Here is an 18584-nt window from a genome sequence, read left to right on the forward strand (position 1 = left end):
TGACTCCACAAAGTCCTCATATAAACAATGACACTAAAAAATAAACAGCTTTACTACTACAACTCGGCTACTCATAAGTCATAATAACATTACTACTACAACTCGGCTACAAATGGAATTGTAACCATAAACGCAGCTATACATCTACGGGATTGCTAGTTGTTAATGTACATACAGTATATATATAGTAAATACACGTCCTGATAGTTGAAATATTCGGTGTAAATATATGCAACCACATAAATTTATTTATTTTTCAGTTATAGTCATGATCTAGAGGATGAAATCAAAAGACTAGAGGATCAAAGGTCAAGTTCTTTAACTACAAAAGCAAGAAAGTGAAGCACGTGCTTTTTGATCGAACTAAAGCCAACCATCTTTTGTTCTCCTCCATCGTTTGAAGAAGTAAAATAACAACTACCAGAAAGTATAACCCCCATGTTTTTCAATCTAATCCAACAAAACAAACTACCTGTAGTTCAAAGAAAAAATGATTACAGCTTTTGACATATGCATGCATGTATAATGATATTACAGATCGCTTCCACAATCATCCTTCATCATTTAAACCCTCCATCGCCTTAACATCTCTATCATAATCTCATTCCACGTGTCGACAGGACCAGGCAAACACCAATGCAAACAATCATTATGAACTCTCTCCGGTACACCGTTCTTGAACGGGAACTCGTACATATACGGACCAGGATGTCCGTCTGGTCTCAACACCGATATCGCCGTCACGTCTAACGCTTCTAATCTCACCTCCGCTCCCTTATAATCTTCTTCTCTCACCGCCGCAACTTCCTCCATCTCTATCCGCCGCATCTCCAAGTCCAAACCTTCTAGAACCTTCCCCTCTTCATACGGCTCCGTCATGTTACACGCGCCGAGACTATCCCAAGGCCGGCCTTCAAAGTGAGAAGGCGAAAACGTCGTCAAGATCACCTCACGGCGGTTTCTAGCCACCGCTTTCAACGTCGTTCTTATTGCTTTCCTAAAGATATCGAAAAACCCTATCTCGGTACAGTTCCTTGCCTCGCAAGAATGACATCCCAAAACCGAACCGGACTCGTAATAAACCGCCGGATGTAAGAACCAATGTCCCACAGAGACCACGACCGTGTCGAAACGTTCTAAAACATTACCCCATCTCTCGTCCACACGGTCTACGTGCAACACGTTGTGGTCCAAGTTTCCGGATTTCTCTAAACCGGCCACAAGAAACGGGGACCAGTAAACCGAGACCGTGACGTTGTGAGACTCGAAACGCCACTTTCTGAATTTATTATCATCTCCGTTTCTGTAAACGAGATCAGGGCTAGAGACGGTAGAGAGGAGGCAGATGAGAGACTCGAGCTGGTTTCTAGCCATGGAGTCGCCGATAAAAGCTAGATGCTTGTTTCTCATAAGATCAAGAAACCGGTTAGCGTCGAATCTCGGTATATCGCATTGGTTCGGTTTCCATTTCCAGTAAAGGTAGCCAGAGTCTGGTCTGCCATGTCGGAAGCAGTTCTGACCATCTTTGATTGTTCCGCAGCTCGAGCCGTTGTAGAGTGGACCCATCTCGTCTTTGACCCATTTGCCTTTTGTATAATCACATAAAGAATCTTCCTTAATACGATCATAACTCTCTTGAGTTTCATTTTCTGTAGAACAACAGAAACTAATTAAAACCATCGTGACTCCATATATAAACAATCATATTGAATAGTTTCAAACTTACCTTGAGAAGATGAGTAGCTAGTGATCACAACGTGTGCCGTAGAGTCTTGGAGAATTGTATCATCGATGGCTGAGAAAGGGTTGTAGAAACAGAGTCGAAACAGAGCAATTGGTATAAACGCTGAGACTATAAACACAGAGATCTTCCGCTGACTTAGACAATTTGGTTGCTCTTTTAATCCCATTTTAGGAATATAGACCAACCTTGTTTTTGTTCTCTTTGGCCTTATTTATTCTTGTTGTGTTTGATTATTGATATGGTGATTTTTTTCCAAGTACATGTCACATCGGCTTTTGGTGGTTGTTCTGTTTTACTATGTGGAAGTGGAAGAGACGAATGGTTCAATGGTTTTGGGCCATGAGAGGAATATTTTATTTAAATCTTTTTTATTAGTCTATCCAGGTCAATAATATTGATGTGCTTAATTTATAAAAAAGATTTAACAAATTATGTTCAATAGGTTGTTCTTTGCTTTTCTTGCGTTAGAAAATACTAACACTAGTCTTGCGCATATGAATATTTCTGACTACAAAATTAATTACCCAGTAATATCTTTTTTACAACCCAAGTTAAATATATGAGTTTAATTAGTTTGGTCATCAAGTTGTTGTAGAATTACAATTCTGGAAATTTTACAGATGTATTAAGGAAGTTTTTTTATTTTAGTAAAGTTTCTAAAGAAGATTTATTGATATGTTTTTTTGGAACATTATTGCTATGTTTAAATTGTCTTTTTTATTAGTTTGTGGCTTGTGGTGGACCATCAAGTTGTCTTTGTCACTGAGTGGCCAGTCTAGAATTGGCCAGATTCCGATGGCTTGACTCTGACGACAATAGTGAAATGACGGAGTTAGCCCTTGCTGCAGCTCGACGATGACATTCTTGGTTCCTTGCGCGTGTCAGGGTACAGTTGTCTGTGTCCACTAAAAATGGTCTAACAATAAGATAACGTGCAGCTATGTAATTTGATCAATTAACCTAAATGATTATGATGTGATCAGAAGAAAAAAACTAATTGATTATTAATCATACAATCGGACGCTGACAACTGAACACTTAAGGAGTGGCAGATTCGGATTGTTATTTAGTAGGGGGAAATGTATTATATTTATTTAAAATATTAATAAAATGTATTTAAATTGTTTATATATTTCATTACATTTCATAATATTTTTGAAGTATATAAACAATGTTTAACAAAATAGATATTACAGACCAACATCCAAACCATTTAATTAAAGAAATATAAATTAAATATTTTTACATATTTTTTAAGTTTATAAAAAATTATTAGTTATTTCTAAAATAGATCATTTTAGACCACCATTAAAACCATTTATTAAAGAAAAAATATAAATAAAAAACTTATAGGTTAAAGTAAAAATAATTACTCTCTTTTAAAAATAAAATCTTATAATAGAAAATATATAATAATAAATACTAAATTAAAGTTTTTATATTAACTAATTAAACAACAACAAAGTTAAAAAATAAGAATGAAAATAGAATGACATTAGATCTAAGATTTGGGGCATAAGACCAATTTAATCTCCACACAACCGGATGCATAACAGCAAAATATAATCAATTTACTAACAAATCAACTAAACACCTAACTAAGTAAAATAAAATTTATAAATTTACCGGGGCAATTGCCTCTGCGCTACAAGAGCATCTCTAAAAAATTCTATAACTTCAAGTATAGAGTTTTTGGCTCTCCAAAAAAAAACTTCAAAACTTTAAATTTATAGTTTTGAGTAGTAAAACTTCATATTTGAAGTTTCATAACTCAAAATTTCAAATTTGAAGTTTCATATTTTTATTTGCATTTTGGTCCTTACAATTAATTACACATCATATTTATGATTCTTAAATATATTTTTGTTATCGTTTTAATCTTAATTTTCATATATCAAAAACATTTGAAATTTGTTTTTATAAATTTAAGTTTCACACATAAAATTAAATAAAAATTTTAAAAGAAGTTTATAATATTTTAAAACTAGAAAACAAGAATATTACAAAAAAACTTAATAAAAAACTTTTTTAAGAGATACATGGAGACATAATTATTACAAAATTTTAAATATTACAACAATACTAATAATCTAGTAAATTTGCTCCGAAACCTCCAAAATCTCCAAAATATTGTCCAAACAAATTTTGTGTAACCGGAAGATATACCATCACAAAAATAATGTTAAGCAATAGTGTGGTATTTGCTTGTAGTTTAATATTTAATTATGTATTTCGATTTATAATTTTATATTTTAGTGTAAGATTTTATTAATTAATATTGCTGTAGTATTTTTATATATGTGTTCGTTATTTATAAAAAAAATTATGGATTTACATTAACTGTGATAAATATAAGGATCATAATGTGAAATACAAATGATTTTGAAGTTAAGTTTAAATTTTTTTCTTTTTTGAGAAAAAAACATATTAAAATTTCAAATATAGAATTTTGAGAACGTTAAAATAGAGTTTTTTTTCGAAGATATTCTAAGGTGTTTTATTGAATTGTAAACATTTCTTTTGAATAATTTTAGTCTTCGTCCATCTAGGACATTCGATAAATAACGATTCTACTGCTATATAAAGTCATAACATTGATTAGTAAAGCTTAACATTTTGTCACAAATTTGATTAAATGTAATAATTTAAATGATAGGATCTTTCGTACGGTTTCAATGATTTAGGGCATAATCAACGTAGAGATGATTTTGCCCACCAACATACGTAGAAATACTATAAATTAATATACACAATAAAGTAATAAAATGTTTTGCTTTCGATTTGAAATGTTTCGAAATATGACATAAAATTAATAAAATAATAAATACTTAAAAAAATTTCTATGTAAATATATAATATTTCTAAAATTATAAATTAATAATTTATATATATATATATATATAAAGTTTACTTAATTACAAACAAACATTGTATTATTTATATTAAATTTACAACGAAATTCATTTCTATTTTTACTAACACTTCAATATATTTTCAGAATATTTAGTAAAATTATATTTAAAACAACATTTAAATTCTATCAAATATCCCGTATACACCAAATAGTATAACAAAAGCTATATAAAAGTTGAACTTCTTAAATTTAATTAATATATTACGATAAAAACAATTATTTTTAATTTATAAAATATATATATTAAAGATAGAGAAATCTAAAAATAAAAATAAAAAATTTGTAAATTAATAACTGTATAAATTCATAAATTTAATAGTCCTAACATTATATATAGAATTTTTTACTGGATAATAATTTTTAAACATTTTACTAGACGGTAAAAATATGAGAGCAACAAAAATCGATTTGGTGGTTTCTGGCTTAAAAGGTTTAAAATCATAAGTGGGAACCTTTGTTCTTCCAAATTCAAAATAACATTTCCATAACGATGCATTTATAAACGATTAAACGATACAAAAAGATGTTTTGTTATTTGATTAGCTTAGCAAATAGTGGTAAATAAAATAATCGTTGATAGAAAGATGAATGATTAAAACTGTTGACAAAAAAAAATGTAAACGGTAAAAGACTAGTATGAAACACTTACGGGTGGACAAAAAAACCGAACCGAACCGAACCAAAACAAACCGACTTAAACCAAACCAAAGTATATGTATAAACTATTTGGTTCAAAATTTTATCAACCCAAATGGTTCGTGTCAGTTTAGTTTTAAATCGAACTAAACCGAAAATCTGAAGTGTTTTTTAATTAGATTAATTAAATATACTAATAATATTAAAATTTAATACATTTAACAATTTAACCTAAATAACTAAACATAATTTTATTCATTTTACTTTTAAATAAATAGAATAAACACAACTAAAAATAAAATAAAAGAATATGAATATGAATATGAATCTCATACATTAACATGAAAACCGAAAAATTACTTATGATATTTATATTAGATTTGAATATAATAATACAAAAAACCAAACATCACAATAAAAATGTAGATAATTTAAACTAAAAGTTTTGTATTATTATATTGTGATGTTTGGTTTTATGTATAAATATGAAGAAAGTAATAATTTAGTGTCAAATGATGATCTGTATATATTTTATAAATTATATTTTTGTAGAACTAGAACAAAATTTAAAAAAAATCAACTCGAGTAAACTGACCAAACACAAAAAAAAATCAATTAAACTGAACCGAATACAAACCGAACTAAACTAAAACCGAATCAAATCAAACGCAAACCAAACTAATTTGGGTTGATTTTGGTTGAAGTTCTTTTAGACCCAAATAAACCAAATAAAACTGAACCTAAGCCGTACCCCTATTTAAACCGAAATGCTCATCCCCAATAGTTATGGATCTATTGGGTTGGATGAGAAATTGAAATAACTAAACGTCACAAAATGCTAACATGCACGTCTAAAAATTTCACGTAGAGGGAGACAGAGAATTGTGTCCAAAAGCGCATTAACTCTAGTAATTTTTCGGTTTTAAATTAAATTCATAAAAAGAAGACTTTCTAAGATAAGACTTTGTCCATTTCAATCATAATCAATAGCTGTAAAAAGGGTATCATATAGGATGAACAAGCATTATGTGTAAAACGACATGTGCAAGATGATGGACTCAAACAACATGTGATCTCAAAGATGTGTTCCAAATTTGCAATGAGTGGCTCAACTTCTTGTCTTCATCTCCGCTAACTTCGTCTCCATGTGCCCTCCTCTCTCCGACCATTCAAATTGTTGGCCAAACCAATCACCTTATTTTGATCATCAATTATACCGTTAGTTTACACAACATGTGTTGTCAAAAGTCAATTGTGAAGCAAGTATTTGCCAAAGAAGAAAAAATTGTCTTGTAGAAAATTAACATATGACTTATATCATCAAAAAGACAGTGTGGTTAAATAAACTTAGAATTGATTTACAGAAAGTCTAAAGTAAATACTAAGAACGAACTAACATTTGAGAATCAAGACAGACGTTTGAGGATTTGAAAATTAAAAAGTAATGACAGGAGATAATGGTGATGTAGTAGCTCACCAACTTCCCATCTCCCTTCTGACAAATTAAGCTGATTAGTATAATTATGCTAGCTGGAGCACTGCGTTTTGTTTTGTTTGTTTATATTTACAGTAAAAATCGATCTTATTAGTTAATTTAGTAATGGATATTCTCTGGTGAAAGTTATAAAAACTTCATTAATGCTCTTAGTGAATGTTAGGATTCACATTGCGATTATACAAGTGTTTGTGAGATTGATGATCAAAATGAACTTAAATTTTTCGAAGAAATTAACACATTTGAACAAATCTATGATTAGTGACAATTTATTGAATAAATTCCAAACAAGGTGAATATCATATATATGAATACATCCTTTTACCCAAAAAACAAAGAATACATCCGAATTTAATCAAAAACAAGTTATTGACTTAACCCGAGTCAGAGTCGGTTTAACAAATTAGAGATTATAAACAGTTTAGTAAAAAAATTAATGATTGTTTTAAAAATTTAGTAGTTTTAATATATATATATATTTTAGAATTTAGAGAATAAAACTAATATTTCACTAGATTATTTTCGGAGGCTATGTTCATTTGCATGTTCCAACGATCTACGATTACAAACTGTGACTAAAATGTTGTTTGTTTCATTGTCTCAACTTCTGCAACCTGCGATATACTATCAAATGTTGTTCATTTTACTATCGCAATTCTATTTTATTTTTTAGTCGATAGTTTTTTCAGCAATTTAAACTCATGATTTGCCACTGATCACATACTGACATAAAAATGAACAATAACCTTCAACTTGTGGCATGCAACCTAATCACACACTCAATCAAGTGATAACAAAACAAACAACCTACGTTTTACGATTTAACACAGATCAGAGTCACATATCGCTGCAACTTGCAAACGAACATGGCGAGAGTCGGCCAAACTGTGGATTTTGGCTCTGAAGACAACACTAATATTTTCCTTAACAAAAAAATACAAATTATGCAAAACTCAAGAGCAGTGTGGTCTAAAACTTACATAATCTTTTTTTTGTTCTGACAACGAAAATCTAATTGGGCGCTGTAAAAAAAAAATAATTGGGCCATTCAATAGTAGCTAAATTATGTCAATTAATAGCTCAAATATAACAAACCAGGTTTATATGGGCCTTTAGATCTAAGTTAAGCCTATTTAAGTTTACAGTTTTGATTTCAAGCTGAAGATGTTTTTCAACGGTTAGTTTTCCAAAACACTGGCGGGAACGTGAGGAGGTTCAAATCGCGGCAATAAACAGCTTTTGCTAATGGATTCCGAGCAGATGGTTGCTTACTGAAGCAAGTCAGCAACAACTGTGAAAATTATTAGGATCTTTATTTAGTTTAAATGCTCTTGGTTTCCAGAAAAATGCATACTTTTCGGGACTATGCATTTGCTCATAGGTTGAATATGTCTTTAGTCTTACTTCAATGTTAGCCGCTGCGAAAGTGCCTGTAATTCAGCATCAAACTTCAAATCTTTACTATAGAGTTCTTATTCACTTAAAATGAAAGAAATATGCTATAAATTCAAGTAGATTTGTCAAAGAAAGTAATCAGCTTTTGTTTTTTGTTAGCATTGTGTTAGTTTATTTGCATTAGATAGGGGGAGATTAAAGGCTACTATGTTTACCGAGATTTCTTCGTTTGGCAGTTAAGAACCGATCATGACAAACGGCTCTGTAACCAGATATTGTCTTATGTCAGTTGATGAAAGTGTCAGGGAAACGAAACCGGAAACCTTTACTTTTTTTTATTGAATGTTATGTGTTGCTGTGTTCCAGGCTTCGTGTACAGTTGAAAAACAAAGGCATTCTGGTAAAGAGAGAGCGTGCGTATTTATCCCTTACCATGCTGATTGTGTCACTGGAGGAACTCCTGCTGCCAATAATCGGATAAAGAGAGTGCTACGCGTCAATACCAGAGTAATAAATGTACTTTCTTGCATTTCACGTCAGATGATATTATATAGTCTTGTGTCACAACTGAAGCTGATGGGATAAATGGTGCAAGTCAGTAGTGGCAAGCTGCAACTGAAGGAGTTGTTCAGTGAAACACCGCAAAAGGGTAAAGCCGCAGTGAATTTGTTAAAGATAACTGATATTGAATGTGAGTGTTGGTGGTTTTCTTCTGTATAGCAAATTTGATTGTTTTGAACCAAAACAATACATGTTTAAATCATATAACTACTCGCTAATGATAAAGTCAACATTTACATGAATTATTGATATGGTGATTAGGATGTTGGTTAATTAGGGGATGACTAATTTCGTTTGTGAATGTAGATTCAATGTATTTATTGATATGGCTCCTACAGTCACATTCGCAAGCTTCTTTAGTGTCAAACCTAAAAGAGTGTTAACATTTATTTCTGTCTCTTTAACGTAAATATTTTTTGCAGTGCTTATAAAAGCTTGCTTTTTTTCATAAAACTTTAATCTGAATTCTATATAAAATATAGTATACAATTCTTTCACGGAAAATTTTCTAGTAATAATTAAAATTAAGAATATGACGAGAAAGAGAGGGAATGTGAATTATTCTCTATATAAATATTTAAAAAGGTCAATGACCTGTGGATTGTTATATTTTAAACTGTAAAGGAATTTGCTGAAACATCGGATCTGGCCAGTGGGCTCGTACAAGAAAACCCCATGTTCGGCCTCATATCATTGTCAGTTTCAGTTTTAGACATTTAAACAATGGGGTGGTTGACCATAGAAACAATGGGGAGAAGAAATAGATATGAGATGGGACTGCATGTAGTTTATATTTCTTAAGATCAAAGTTTTCTTTACACCAAAAAAAAAGATCAAAGCTTTCTACTTCGAAAATAATAAGAGGTTACAAGATATTGACAAATCTTACTATTGAGTAGGCTTATTTAACGGTGCTTTTGTTTGCAATTAGATGTTCTACGTGAGAAAATAAAAGAAATAACGTGTGGCATTAGGATTAATATGATTGTAGCATCGAGTCACAACCACATGGCACAACATGATATCTCATGACCACATGACCACATGGCATAATCTGAGTTGGTAACTAAAAAATAAGAAAAATAAAGCAATATTTGAAAGAAAGAAAACAATCATTTGCATAGTTGGAAGTTTTGTCCCAAAAAGCAAAACTTGTTTTAAGATTCAAACCCCACATTCTCCTTCCATTTAACTGTCTTTTGCTTCTTCTTTCTCTTCTTCAACACAATACAGACATAAGAAGATGGGGGAAAGACACGCATGTTCTGTACTTGCATATGTGTTACTGTTAATGTCTATGTCGTCTCAAGTCGAGTGCAGCAACCAAGTGCACGCCCTGAGCCGCCTCTACCTTTCAAAGCGAGGGGTTGGTTCCTCCGTGGACACAACCCATTTCAAGGCGGTTAAAAACTTGAAACCGTCTTCGTCCCCTAATGTTGTTAACCAAAAGGAGTTAAGAAAGAGAGATCTTATACGGAGATTGCCCGGGCAACCTCCAGTTGATTTCGATCAGTATGGTGGCTATGTCACCGTCAACGAATCCGCGGGACGTTCCTTTTTCTACTATTTCGTGGAAGCCTCCTCTAGCATTAAGGATTCTTCTCCTCTGTTTATATGGCTCAACGGCGGTACTTCCTAACTTTATGTTCTATTATTTTCACACTAACTTCTACATATTCTTTTTCTTGAATTACACTAATTTATTATCTCGGTTCATATGAATAAGTATTTACGTACATTTAGCAAATGAGAAGAAAGATGAACAAGAATGTTTTTTTTTTTTTTTTGTAAAAATGAACAGGAATGTTAGTTTGATTTTGAGTCTTTGACGAATTCCGAGACTGGCCTTTTCTATTTGTTTATTAATCAATGAAATAAAAAGTTCATATAATTTCCAAAATGTATCAATCGTGGCTTACTAACCATTGATTGATCGATATTCTGTTAATATCTTCTTTTCTTTTTTAAAGTATAAGAAATAGAATACAAAAATTTTAAAAGGATTTTCTAAATAAGATATTTTGAGATATTCATGACAAACTCCACATATATGTTTATGAATAATCTTATTTTATCTATACACTAAAAACTCTACTGGTGCTTTATAGTCACTCCACAATAAAAAAAATCGAAAAAGGAAAACGACAACTTGGATATATTATTTGCCTTTTTCAATGGGTTTCAGAAGTCGCATGCTGAGTTATTCTCGGCGTGCTTTGTTCCACAGCTCTACTTCTGAATTATTTTAGCCACTTCGTTATTCATATAGTTGGGTATAGTACATTCTAAATGACTAAAATATTAGTAGCAACAGGATGATTAATAATAGATCAGCAGTTATTTAGATCTCTATAACAAAATCCAGATTTGGTTAGAAATACTGTAGGTGTGACTACTTTATTTTTCTTTTCGTCCCTATATGTGTTACTAATATTAGTAATATATGTAATAAATATGTTAATATGTTGGTGAAATAAACAGGACCGGGTTGCTCGTCACTGGCATATGGAGCATTACAAGAGCTTGGGCCATTCAGAGTGCACAGCGACGGCAAAACGCTCTTCAGAAACCGATATGCATGGAACAATGCTGCGAACGTGTTATTCTTAGAATCCCCAGCAGGAGTGGGATTCTCGTACACCAACACAACGTCGGACCTCGAGAAGCATGGGGACAGGAACACGGCATCCGATAACTACATCTTTTTGGTCAAGTGGCTTGAGAGGTTCCCAGAGTTCAAAGGCCGGGACTTGTACATCGGCGGTGAGAGCTACGCTGGCCACTATGTTCCTCAGCTAGCCCATACTATCCTTGCCCATCACCCGACGAGCTTCCTCAATCTCAAGGGCATTTTGATAGGAAACGCGGTGATCAACGACGAGACCGACTTGATGGGCATGTACGACTTTTTCGAGAGTCACGCGCTCATCTCCGAGGATTCTTTGCTTCAGCTCAAGAATAACTGCGATCTCAAGACGGAGTCTGCGAGCGTGATAACCGAGGAGTGTGCGGTGGTGTCGGACCAAATCGACATGAATACATATTATCTGGACATCTACAACATATACGCTCCCTTGTGCCTCAACTCCACGCTCACTCGCAGCCCCAAGAGAGGTACCACAATAAGAAACTTCGACCCCTGTAGTGACAATTACGTACAGGCCTACCTGAACAGGCATGAGGTTCAGGTAGCCCTGCACGCGAATGGTACGAAGCTGCCTTATGAATGGATGCCATGCAGCAGTGTGATAAAGAAGTGGAACGATAGTCCCACCACAGTCATTCCTCTGATCAAGGAGCTGATGGGTAAGGGTCTCCGCGTCTGGGTGTTCAGTGGGGATATGGACGGGAGAATCCCAGTCACGTCGACCAAATACTCGCTCAAGAAGATGAATCTAACCGCCAAAACGGCTTGGCATCCGTGGTACCTAGATGGAGAGGTGGGAGGATACACTGAAGAGTACAAAGGGAAGTTGACTTTTTCCACCGTGAGAGGGGCTGGTCATCAAGTTCCCAGCTTCCAACCAAAACGTTCTCTTTCACTCTTCATTCACTTCATCAATGACACTCCTCTCCCTGACACCTCTCGTTACTGAGTATTCACATCTGATATTGTTGATTTCTTCTTCTAATTAGCTTTTATTTAATCGTCACATTCATTCTTTATCTATTCAGTAACTTTAAATGTCAATATTTGTTTTTAATCACAAGCTCAAAAGAGCAATTTTATCTGTTTACCATCTATCATGCCACATATTGTTCTACACTACTAAGATGGCACATTCAGTTGATCACATCTTTAGGAGTATGTAAAAGGAGATGCATACCAAGAAGTGATGAACAACCTTGACATCTTTCCAAGCCGATAATATTCGTGATTTCCCAATAAGCGCTCCTGAATACCCTTGTAATAATTAAAAAGAAGAGAAGCGTCGTGGGCGTATATAAAGAAGATTACGTTGTTAAATCCGATATGATGTAATAAAAAGCTGTTAGTGTTTCTTTCTTCGCGAGGAAGTAAATAACCGAAGACGGCGACGGGAGAACACTCTTCTGCAAGTTACCAAGTAAAAGTTAGTTTTTAATTAAACTAATAAATATATAAATCCTCCCATAAACCTACATTAAATCGGTTAGCGTCATTTGTAAGTTCAAAATCCACCAACTTACATTCCCAAAAGTACATTTTCGCACCAAAAAAAAACTACTTTGTCCAAGCATTACATGAGCCACATAAACCAAATCGGATTTAAAATACCTAAAACCCAACATTAAACCGATGAGCATATTTCACAAACAAAAATATACCAACTACTTTAGCCGCTTCTCATGCATACCAAGTTTTTACCTACACTAAAAACTGATTAAACATACCACCATCCATCGCGGTTTAGTTCATGTTGGTTGGAGCCACTGCCGCCGTCCCGAAAGTTGGATAAATTGGTAGACGAGCTATTTCCCCACGAAAATTATTGTATAGCATCATATGTCTCTCAAACTATTGCTCGTTCTATATATCCCTACGAAAATAGTTCTAGACTTAATTCTCCATGAATGTTGGTTTAAACAGAATTTGGTATAATCATATGTTATCAAATCGTAAAACATAACCAAAAACCGGTTTTGAGTTCATCACTTAACCAAATTTTACCCGACCCGTAAAACCATCTTTTGAAATCTAAGACCATGATTATCAGTAAGTTTTTACATAGGTTTTTAGAAAGAAAAAATAATAATAAATGGAAAAAGTTGGAGAGAGACACAACAATCAATCCTTAATTAGTGTCTAGAAGAACCTGTTTTTAAGAGTTTTTCCCACCTGTCAACATATTAATGGTTTTAAGCATTTTAATTTTATGATTTAAATAAAATAAATTAAAATAATATTATTTTACCTTTAAGAACCTGTTTTTAAGAGTTTGGCCTTTAGTGATGCTCTAAGTAGAACATGTGAAGAACCCTAAACATCAAAGTTTTAAATTTGATTATTTGAATTCCATCAATGGTAATTGCTGATGTATGGGCTTTCAAATTCTGCATCTAGAGCTTTGAGTGGATCAATTAACCCACCTTGCTGAGTTTTTGTCTGGTCATAATCGATGAGTGTAGGCGGTAAAACAAAAAGGTTGATAAAATCAACACAATAATAGCACAAGGCTCTCTCCAGAACATGACATGTCAGATTTTTAAATCATTGTGCGAGTAAAATGTCATTAACTGAAAAAATTTCAACATCCAATGAAAACATTTTATTAATACACATCTGTTTTGTTAACGACACATCACATGAGTAATCTTTTTAAATTAAAAAAGCCTAATGCGTGTTGGATTTTGACCTTCTTTGCTCTCGACGAACGTGCATAAGAGTGAAGGAAATAATGAAAATTCAAGGGTATATACATGGAAGATGCAGCGATGCGATTATGGTGCTGGCGATCTAAGCGTTTTGCGAAGGCGCTGTTATGGACTTCCTCGAGGATCGTCATCTCTGCTTCTTATCCGAAAAGCCAATTTACTTGATGAATTCATTTCTCCTCTAATTCTAGAAAAATTTGCGCAAAAGGCGCATTACGAGGATCACACAAATGGGACTCAATACAAAGAAGAACATAAATCAAGTTCAGGTGAAAAAAAAAGTCAAGTTCAGGTGAAAATCCCAGAACTTTATGAAATAATAATGTGGGTAATTTGATCTAACATTGTTATGTATGTTTCAGGAAGCCAACAATATTGTGGAAGAGGATCCAAGAGTGGCAAGTAGTTAACAAATGTGTTTGAATTGAACCTTTGATTAAATGATATCTTGCATATTTTCATTGTCTTATTCATTCACCCATGTGCATTTTGATCATATAGACTAGGATTTAGCCACGTTTAGGTTGCATTTTGCATACATGAGTCTTTATCAGGTGTTGGAGTACCACATGGAGTTCTTGGAGGCATTTGGGTGCATTTGGAGCTCAAAAGAAGTGTTTAAAGCGATCAACGGACGAGCAGCGCACCAGAGCGACCTCACCGGAGCGACGCCGTGAAGTCGCTGTGACACACATCCCGGAGCGACCTGGCCAGAGCGACATGGAGAGGTCGCTAGCGTCTCTATCGTGAGACACCCCTCTCAGAGCGACTTGCCAGAGCGACGCTCCGAGGTCGCTCGCGTTTACGAAGCCCGAAGCGACCTCTCAGAGCGACCCACTTAGGTCGCTCCCAAAGGCCGGAGCGATTTGCCAGAGCGACGCTCCGAGGTCGCTCGCGTTTCCATGGCGAGACGACACAAAACGAAGCCCGGAGCGACCTCTCAGAGCGACCCACTGAGGTCACTCCCGAAGGCCGGAGCGACATGCCGAGGTCGCTCCGCGTCTATTTGCCTGTCGAACTCATGTTTTCTAAGGGCCTTTTGGTCATTTCATTATGCACGTTTTTACTTTTCAAAACCTATATTTTAAGTACCTTTTGTAGCCACCAGAGACCAGATCTCTTTTTGGGGAAGAACAACTAGTAAAACTTCTTTTGATTCAGATTTCATTGCTTTGATCTTGTGTTCTTGTTGATTTCTTATCTATTTCTCTACATGATTAATCTGAAATCCAATATGAGTTTAAGAGGAATCATGGAGATTAGTGAGTAATCACCTTTTGAATTCATGGGTTCTTTTGAATTCATGGGTTAGGGAGATTAAGGGTGATTAGGTTAGTTCTAGGATGTTTTAGTGTAGATCATTCTTGTTCCTTGCTAGTAGAGTATTCATAATGCATCTTCTGAGTTGGCCACTCAAAAGTTGATCAATAGGCATTTCCCACCCAAAAGGTGTTTGATGAAATGCCTGAGACAACTCTCCTACGCTTTTAGTATACTTTGCCAAAGACATTTGTTGTTAAAGGTGCTAAGATAGCTAATAGACTTGTTAGTAATGATTGCTTTCATATTATTCAACCAAAGACATTTGATGTTCGAGATATGTTAGCAAATGAGCATTCATCTAGACATAGAGCTTGCGTAGAATTGTGTCTAGGCTTAAGGTCGATAGTTTGATTGATCATTTGCCATCCTTAGTTCGATACTTGATCACCCAAAGTCTAATCCCTATGCCCATGAGTTCTCTTTTCCCTTAGTCAAGAAAGTATCATTCTGTAATTGTTTTCTAGTATTAGTAGTAGTTTAAAACCCCTTTAAATCATCGGTTGCACTTAGATTAAGTAAGTACTTGCATTCTCGGTGCTTTGATATCCCTCAGGACTGGTTCGACAATCACTTATACTACAACATTTGTCTTAGGAGCCTTGAAACTCCTAACATCATTAAATGCACAAAGAGAAGGTGAAATCAAGAGAGAAGAAGTGGAAGCAATGTTACTGAATCAACATATCTTTTACAAGGGGTGATGATTACGAACAATGTTGGAGGCTAGCATAACAAAAATCAAGAAGAGGTCAGCATCAAAACCAACATATTTGTAAAGTTATTTTGCTTATCTGTAACATAGTTCCTTAGTTCTCGTGGGTTTGAAGATGCATAGATTTGTAGACTACCAAAGAATCATTACGAGGATGGCATTACCGCAATGTTTACGAAGGCAGCAAATACCCAAGTAAACGTGAAACTATTTTAAAATTTATTAATTAACATTAAACAATTTTTTTTGGTAGCTTCCTTACTTATCTTTGGACATGATCTTATGAATTCATGATATCGGTGGGTTTTGCTATAATTTCGTGTAGTAGGAATGTTCGTTGAGAAAGAGAATGGTGGACGATGGTAGTGACAAATTTTGTAATGAACGATCTCTTTAAATGGTGTGACTTGTGTGGTTTGATGAAAAATGAGTGTGTATTGTACACATACAAAATTATAGAATGTGATATTAATATGATAATGGTGTGACTGCACACTTAAAGTTATGAAACAAGCAGAGAAACAAGGTCAATCATTAAGAATATCATTTACAAAGGGATCTTAGACAATCTCCAATACAAAAAGACTGGAATTTTCATTTCATTTATTAACAAAAAAAAAATGCACATTTGAATTCTTAAAAACTAACCAAACAGAATAGTTAAATAAATCAGCCATGTCAAAAACTGTTGACCCTTTTCTTCTTTTTGTTTTTTTTTTTTTTTGGCTCAACCACAACTTTATATTATTCAAAACATTATCATACAACTGACTTATCAGCCTCTAAACACAACTTCAACCACAAAGGCACCATAGAATATAACTTAGGGACAAATGACGTAAAAGTAGTAGTCTCCTTCGCTATTCTATCTGCTGATTTATTACCGCTTCGAGGATAGTACACCACTTCAAAGCCTCCATTTGATGACAGTGATGTTGAGATGTCTTGTAATATGGGTTCAAGCACTGGCCAAAATTCCTCTTCCCCGTTCAACATTTTTGCTAGCACTAAGGAATCTGTTTCAAAAGACACTCTGCTATACCCAAAACCCACCAGTGTTTGAATAGTCCATCTAATTGCCTCTGCTTCAGTCTCTATCGCTGATCTCATCACTGCCATCTTCTTTGCCCCTGCCCACAGCAGAGTTCCTTGATGATCACGCAACAACCATCCTACTCCTCCTACTCCCGTCTCCTTTGACCACGATCCATCTGTGCTGCACTTCAGAGTCGTAGGAGCTGGTGGAGTCCATCTTATCTCTGGAATCTCTGCTGCAGGTACCTTAGCCACCTCGTCTTGAACCTCTATTCTACTCTTCCAGTCCACCACATCTTCTCATGCTTTCCTCACTGTTAATAATAAAATTAGAGAATTAGAGAATGATTTCAAAGCTAAAGAGAAGAAAAAAATAATATTCTTTTAGAAAATGGTCTTGAACGTTACCTTTTTAAAGTTACCAAAATCTAACAAAATCAATGTCAAAAATAAACAATGACTATACAATAATATTTATCATGCTAATAAATCACATCAAATTTCATCAACTCATTCTCTAATATTTTATTATTTAACATAAAATGACGATAGAAATATAGAAATATACAATATATGTTTAGATTGTAAATATCAGAATAAAAACTTATAACTTATATTGATATACATATTTATTTTTCAAATATTTTATAATTATATAAATATAATAAAAATTAAAGAAAAATCCCGCAGCGTAACACGGGTAATTACCTAGTCAAAATTAAAAGTGTTAGCACGAGGTAATTACCTAGTCAAAATTAAAAGTGCTAAATCATAGTATGATATAGATTTATTATATTAGGATGAAACCCACAAGTATCTGTTAAAAACCTGTAAAGTCGTGTAAAAATGATGAAAACGCGACATTAAAGCTCTGGATGGGGGCAGAATATTCATTTTGTATTTATTAAATTAAAATTTAAAAGACTTCATAAAATGGATTACTTGTGCTTCGAACGTGGAACCTATGACACTCTTCTTAAAGACTCTAACCACCAGCCTACGCATAAAATATCTCACGAATGTAATACATAATCACAAGAAAACGCATCCTCGATATTAACCCTTCATCTTCTCCACAACTTTTCTGCAAATGTAAATATCTCTCCACATAAATATATCATCTCTTCGCCTTTAGTTTCCTCTCTTCGACTTCATTCTTCTCTCATACACTACACTTTCCTCGTGTTTGATTGAAACACTTGATTCGGAGATTTTTAACCTAGATTTTTTTTTTTTTTTTTTGGGCGAAACCTAGATTTTTATTTGGGGTTAATTTTTGAGTAGGAGTTTCGGGTTAGCAATTTTTGTTGGATCTGGGCTATTAATTAATGGTTCAAGAGACATAACCGGATTCTAATCGGGTCTTTCATTGGTTTAAAACAGTCTTTCATTAGTTTAAAACCGGATAAATGAT

The 18584-nt window shown here is 33.9% G+C and overlaps 2 protein-coding genes across 2 annotated transcripts; one reads left to right on the plus strand and one right to left on the minus strand.

Annotated features, from left to right (window-relative positions):
• Positions 1–300: 300 nt before the first annotated feature.
• LOC106296478 (protein ALTERED XYLOGLUCAN 4-like) lies at positions 301–2050 on the minus strand. The gene is made up of 2 exons (XM_013732615.1): positions 1727–2050; positions 301–1649 (listed from the first exon to the last, which is right to left on the minus strand). The coding sequence occupies exons 1-2, from the start codon at positions 1908–1910 to the stop codon at positions 565–567; spliced, it is 1269 nt and encodes a 422-aa protein (XP_013588069.1). The 5' UTR covers positions 1911–2050; the 3' UTR covers positions 301–564.
• Positions 2051–9959: 7909 nt separating this feature from the next.
• LOC106299097 (serine carboxypeptidase-like 40) lies at positions 9960–12392 on the plus strand. Its single transcript, XM_013735236.1, has 2 exons — positions 9960–10373; positions 11227–12392. The coding sequence occupies exons 1-2, from the start codon at positions 9989–9991 to the stop codon at positions 12339–12341; spliced, it is 1500 nt and encodes a 499-aa protein (XP_013590690.1). The 5' UTR covers positions 9960–9988; the 3' UTR covers positions 12342–12392.
• Positions 12393–18584: the final 6192 nt, after the last annotated feature.

The sequence above is a fragment of the Brassica oleracea genome, chromosome C6 (assembly GCF_000695525.1).
Source record: "Brassica oleracea var. oleracea cultivar TO1000 chromosome C6, BOL, whole genome shotgun sequence".
Taxonomy (NCBI): domain Eukaryota; kingdom Viridiplantae; phylum Streptophyta; class Magnoliopsida; order Brassicales; family Brassicaceae; genus Brassica; species Brassica oleracea.

What these genes read in the sequence shown, in the direction of transcription:
- LOC106299097 (XM_013735236.1), top strand. Translation starts at nt 9,989, where the DNA reads ATGGGGGAAAGACACGCATGTTCTGTACTTGCATATGTGTTACTGTTA. An exon ending in GTTTATATGGCTCAACGGCG is followed by an intron (nt 10,374 to 11,226) that starts GTACTTCCTAAC and finishes TGAAATAAACAG; the next exon opens with GACCGGGTTGCTCGTCACTG.
- LOC106296478 (XM_013732615.1), bottom strand. Translation starts at nt 1,910, where the DNA reads ATGGGATTAAAAGAGCAACCAAATTGTCTAAGTCAGCGGAAGATCTCT. An exon ending in TAGCTACTCATCTTCTCAAG is followed by an intron (nt 1,650 to 1,726) that starts GTAAGTTTGAAA and finishes GTTGTTCTACAG; the next exon opens with AAAATGAAACTCAAGAGAGT.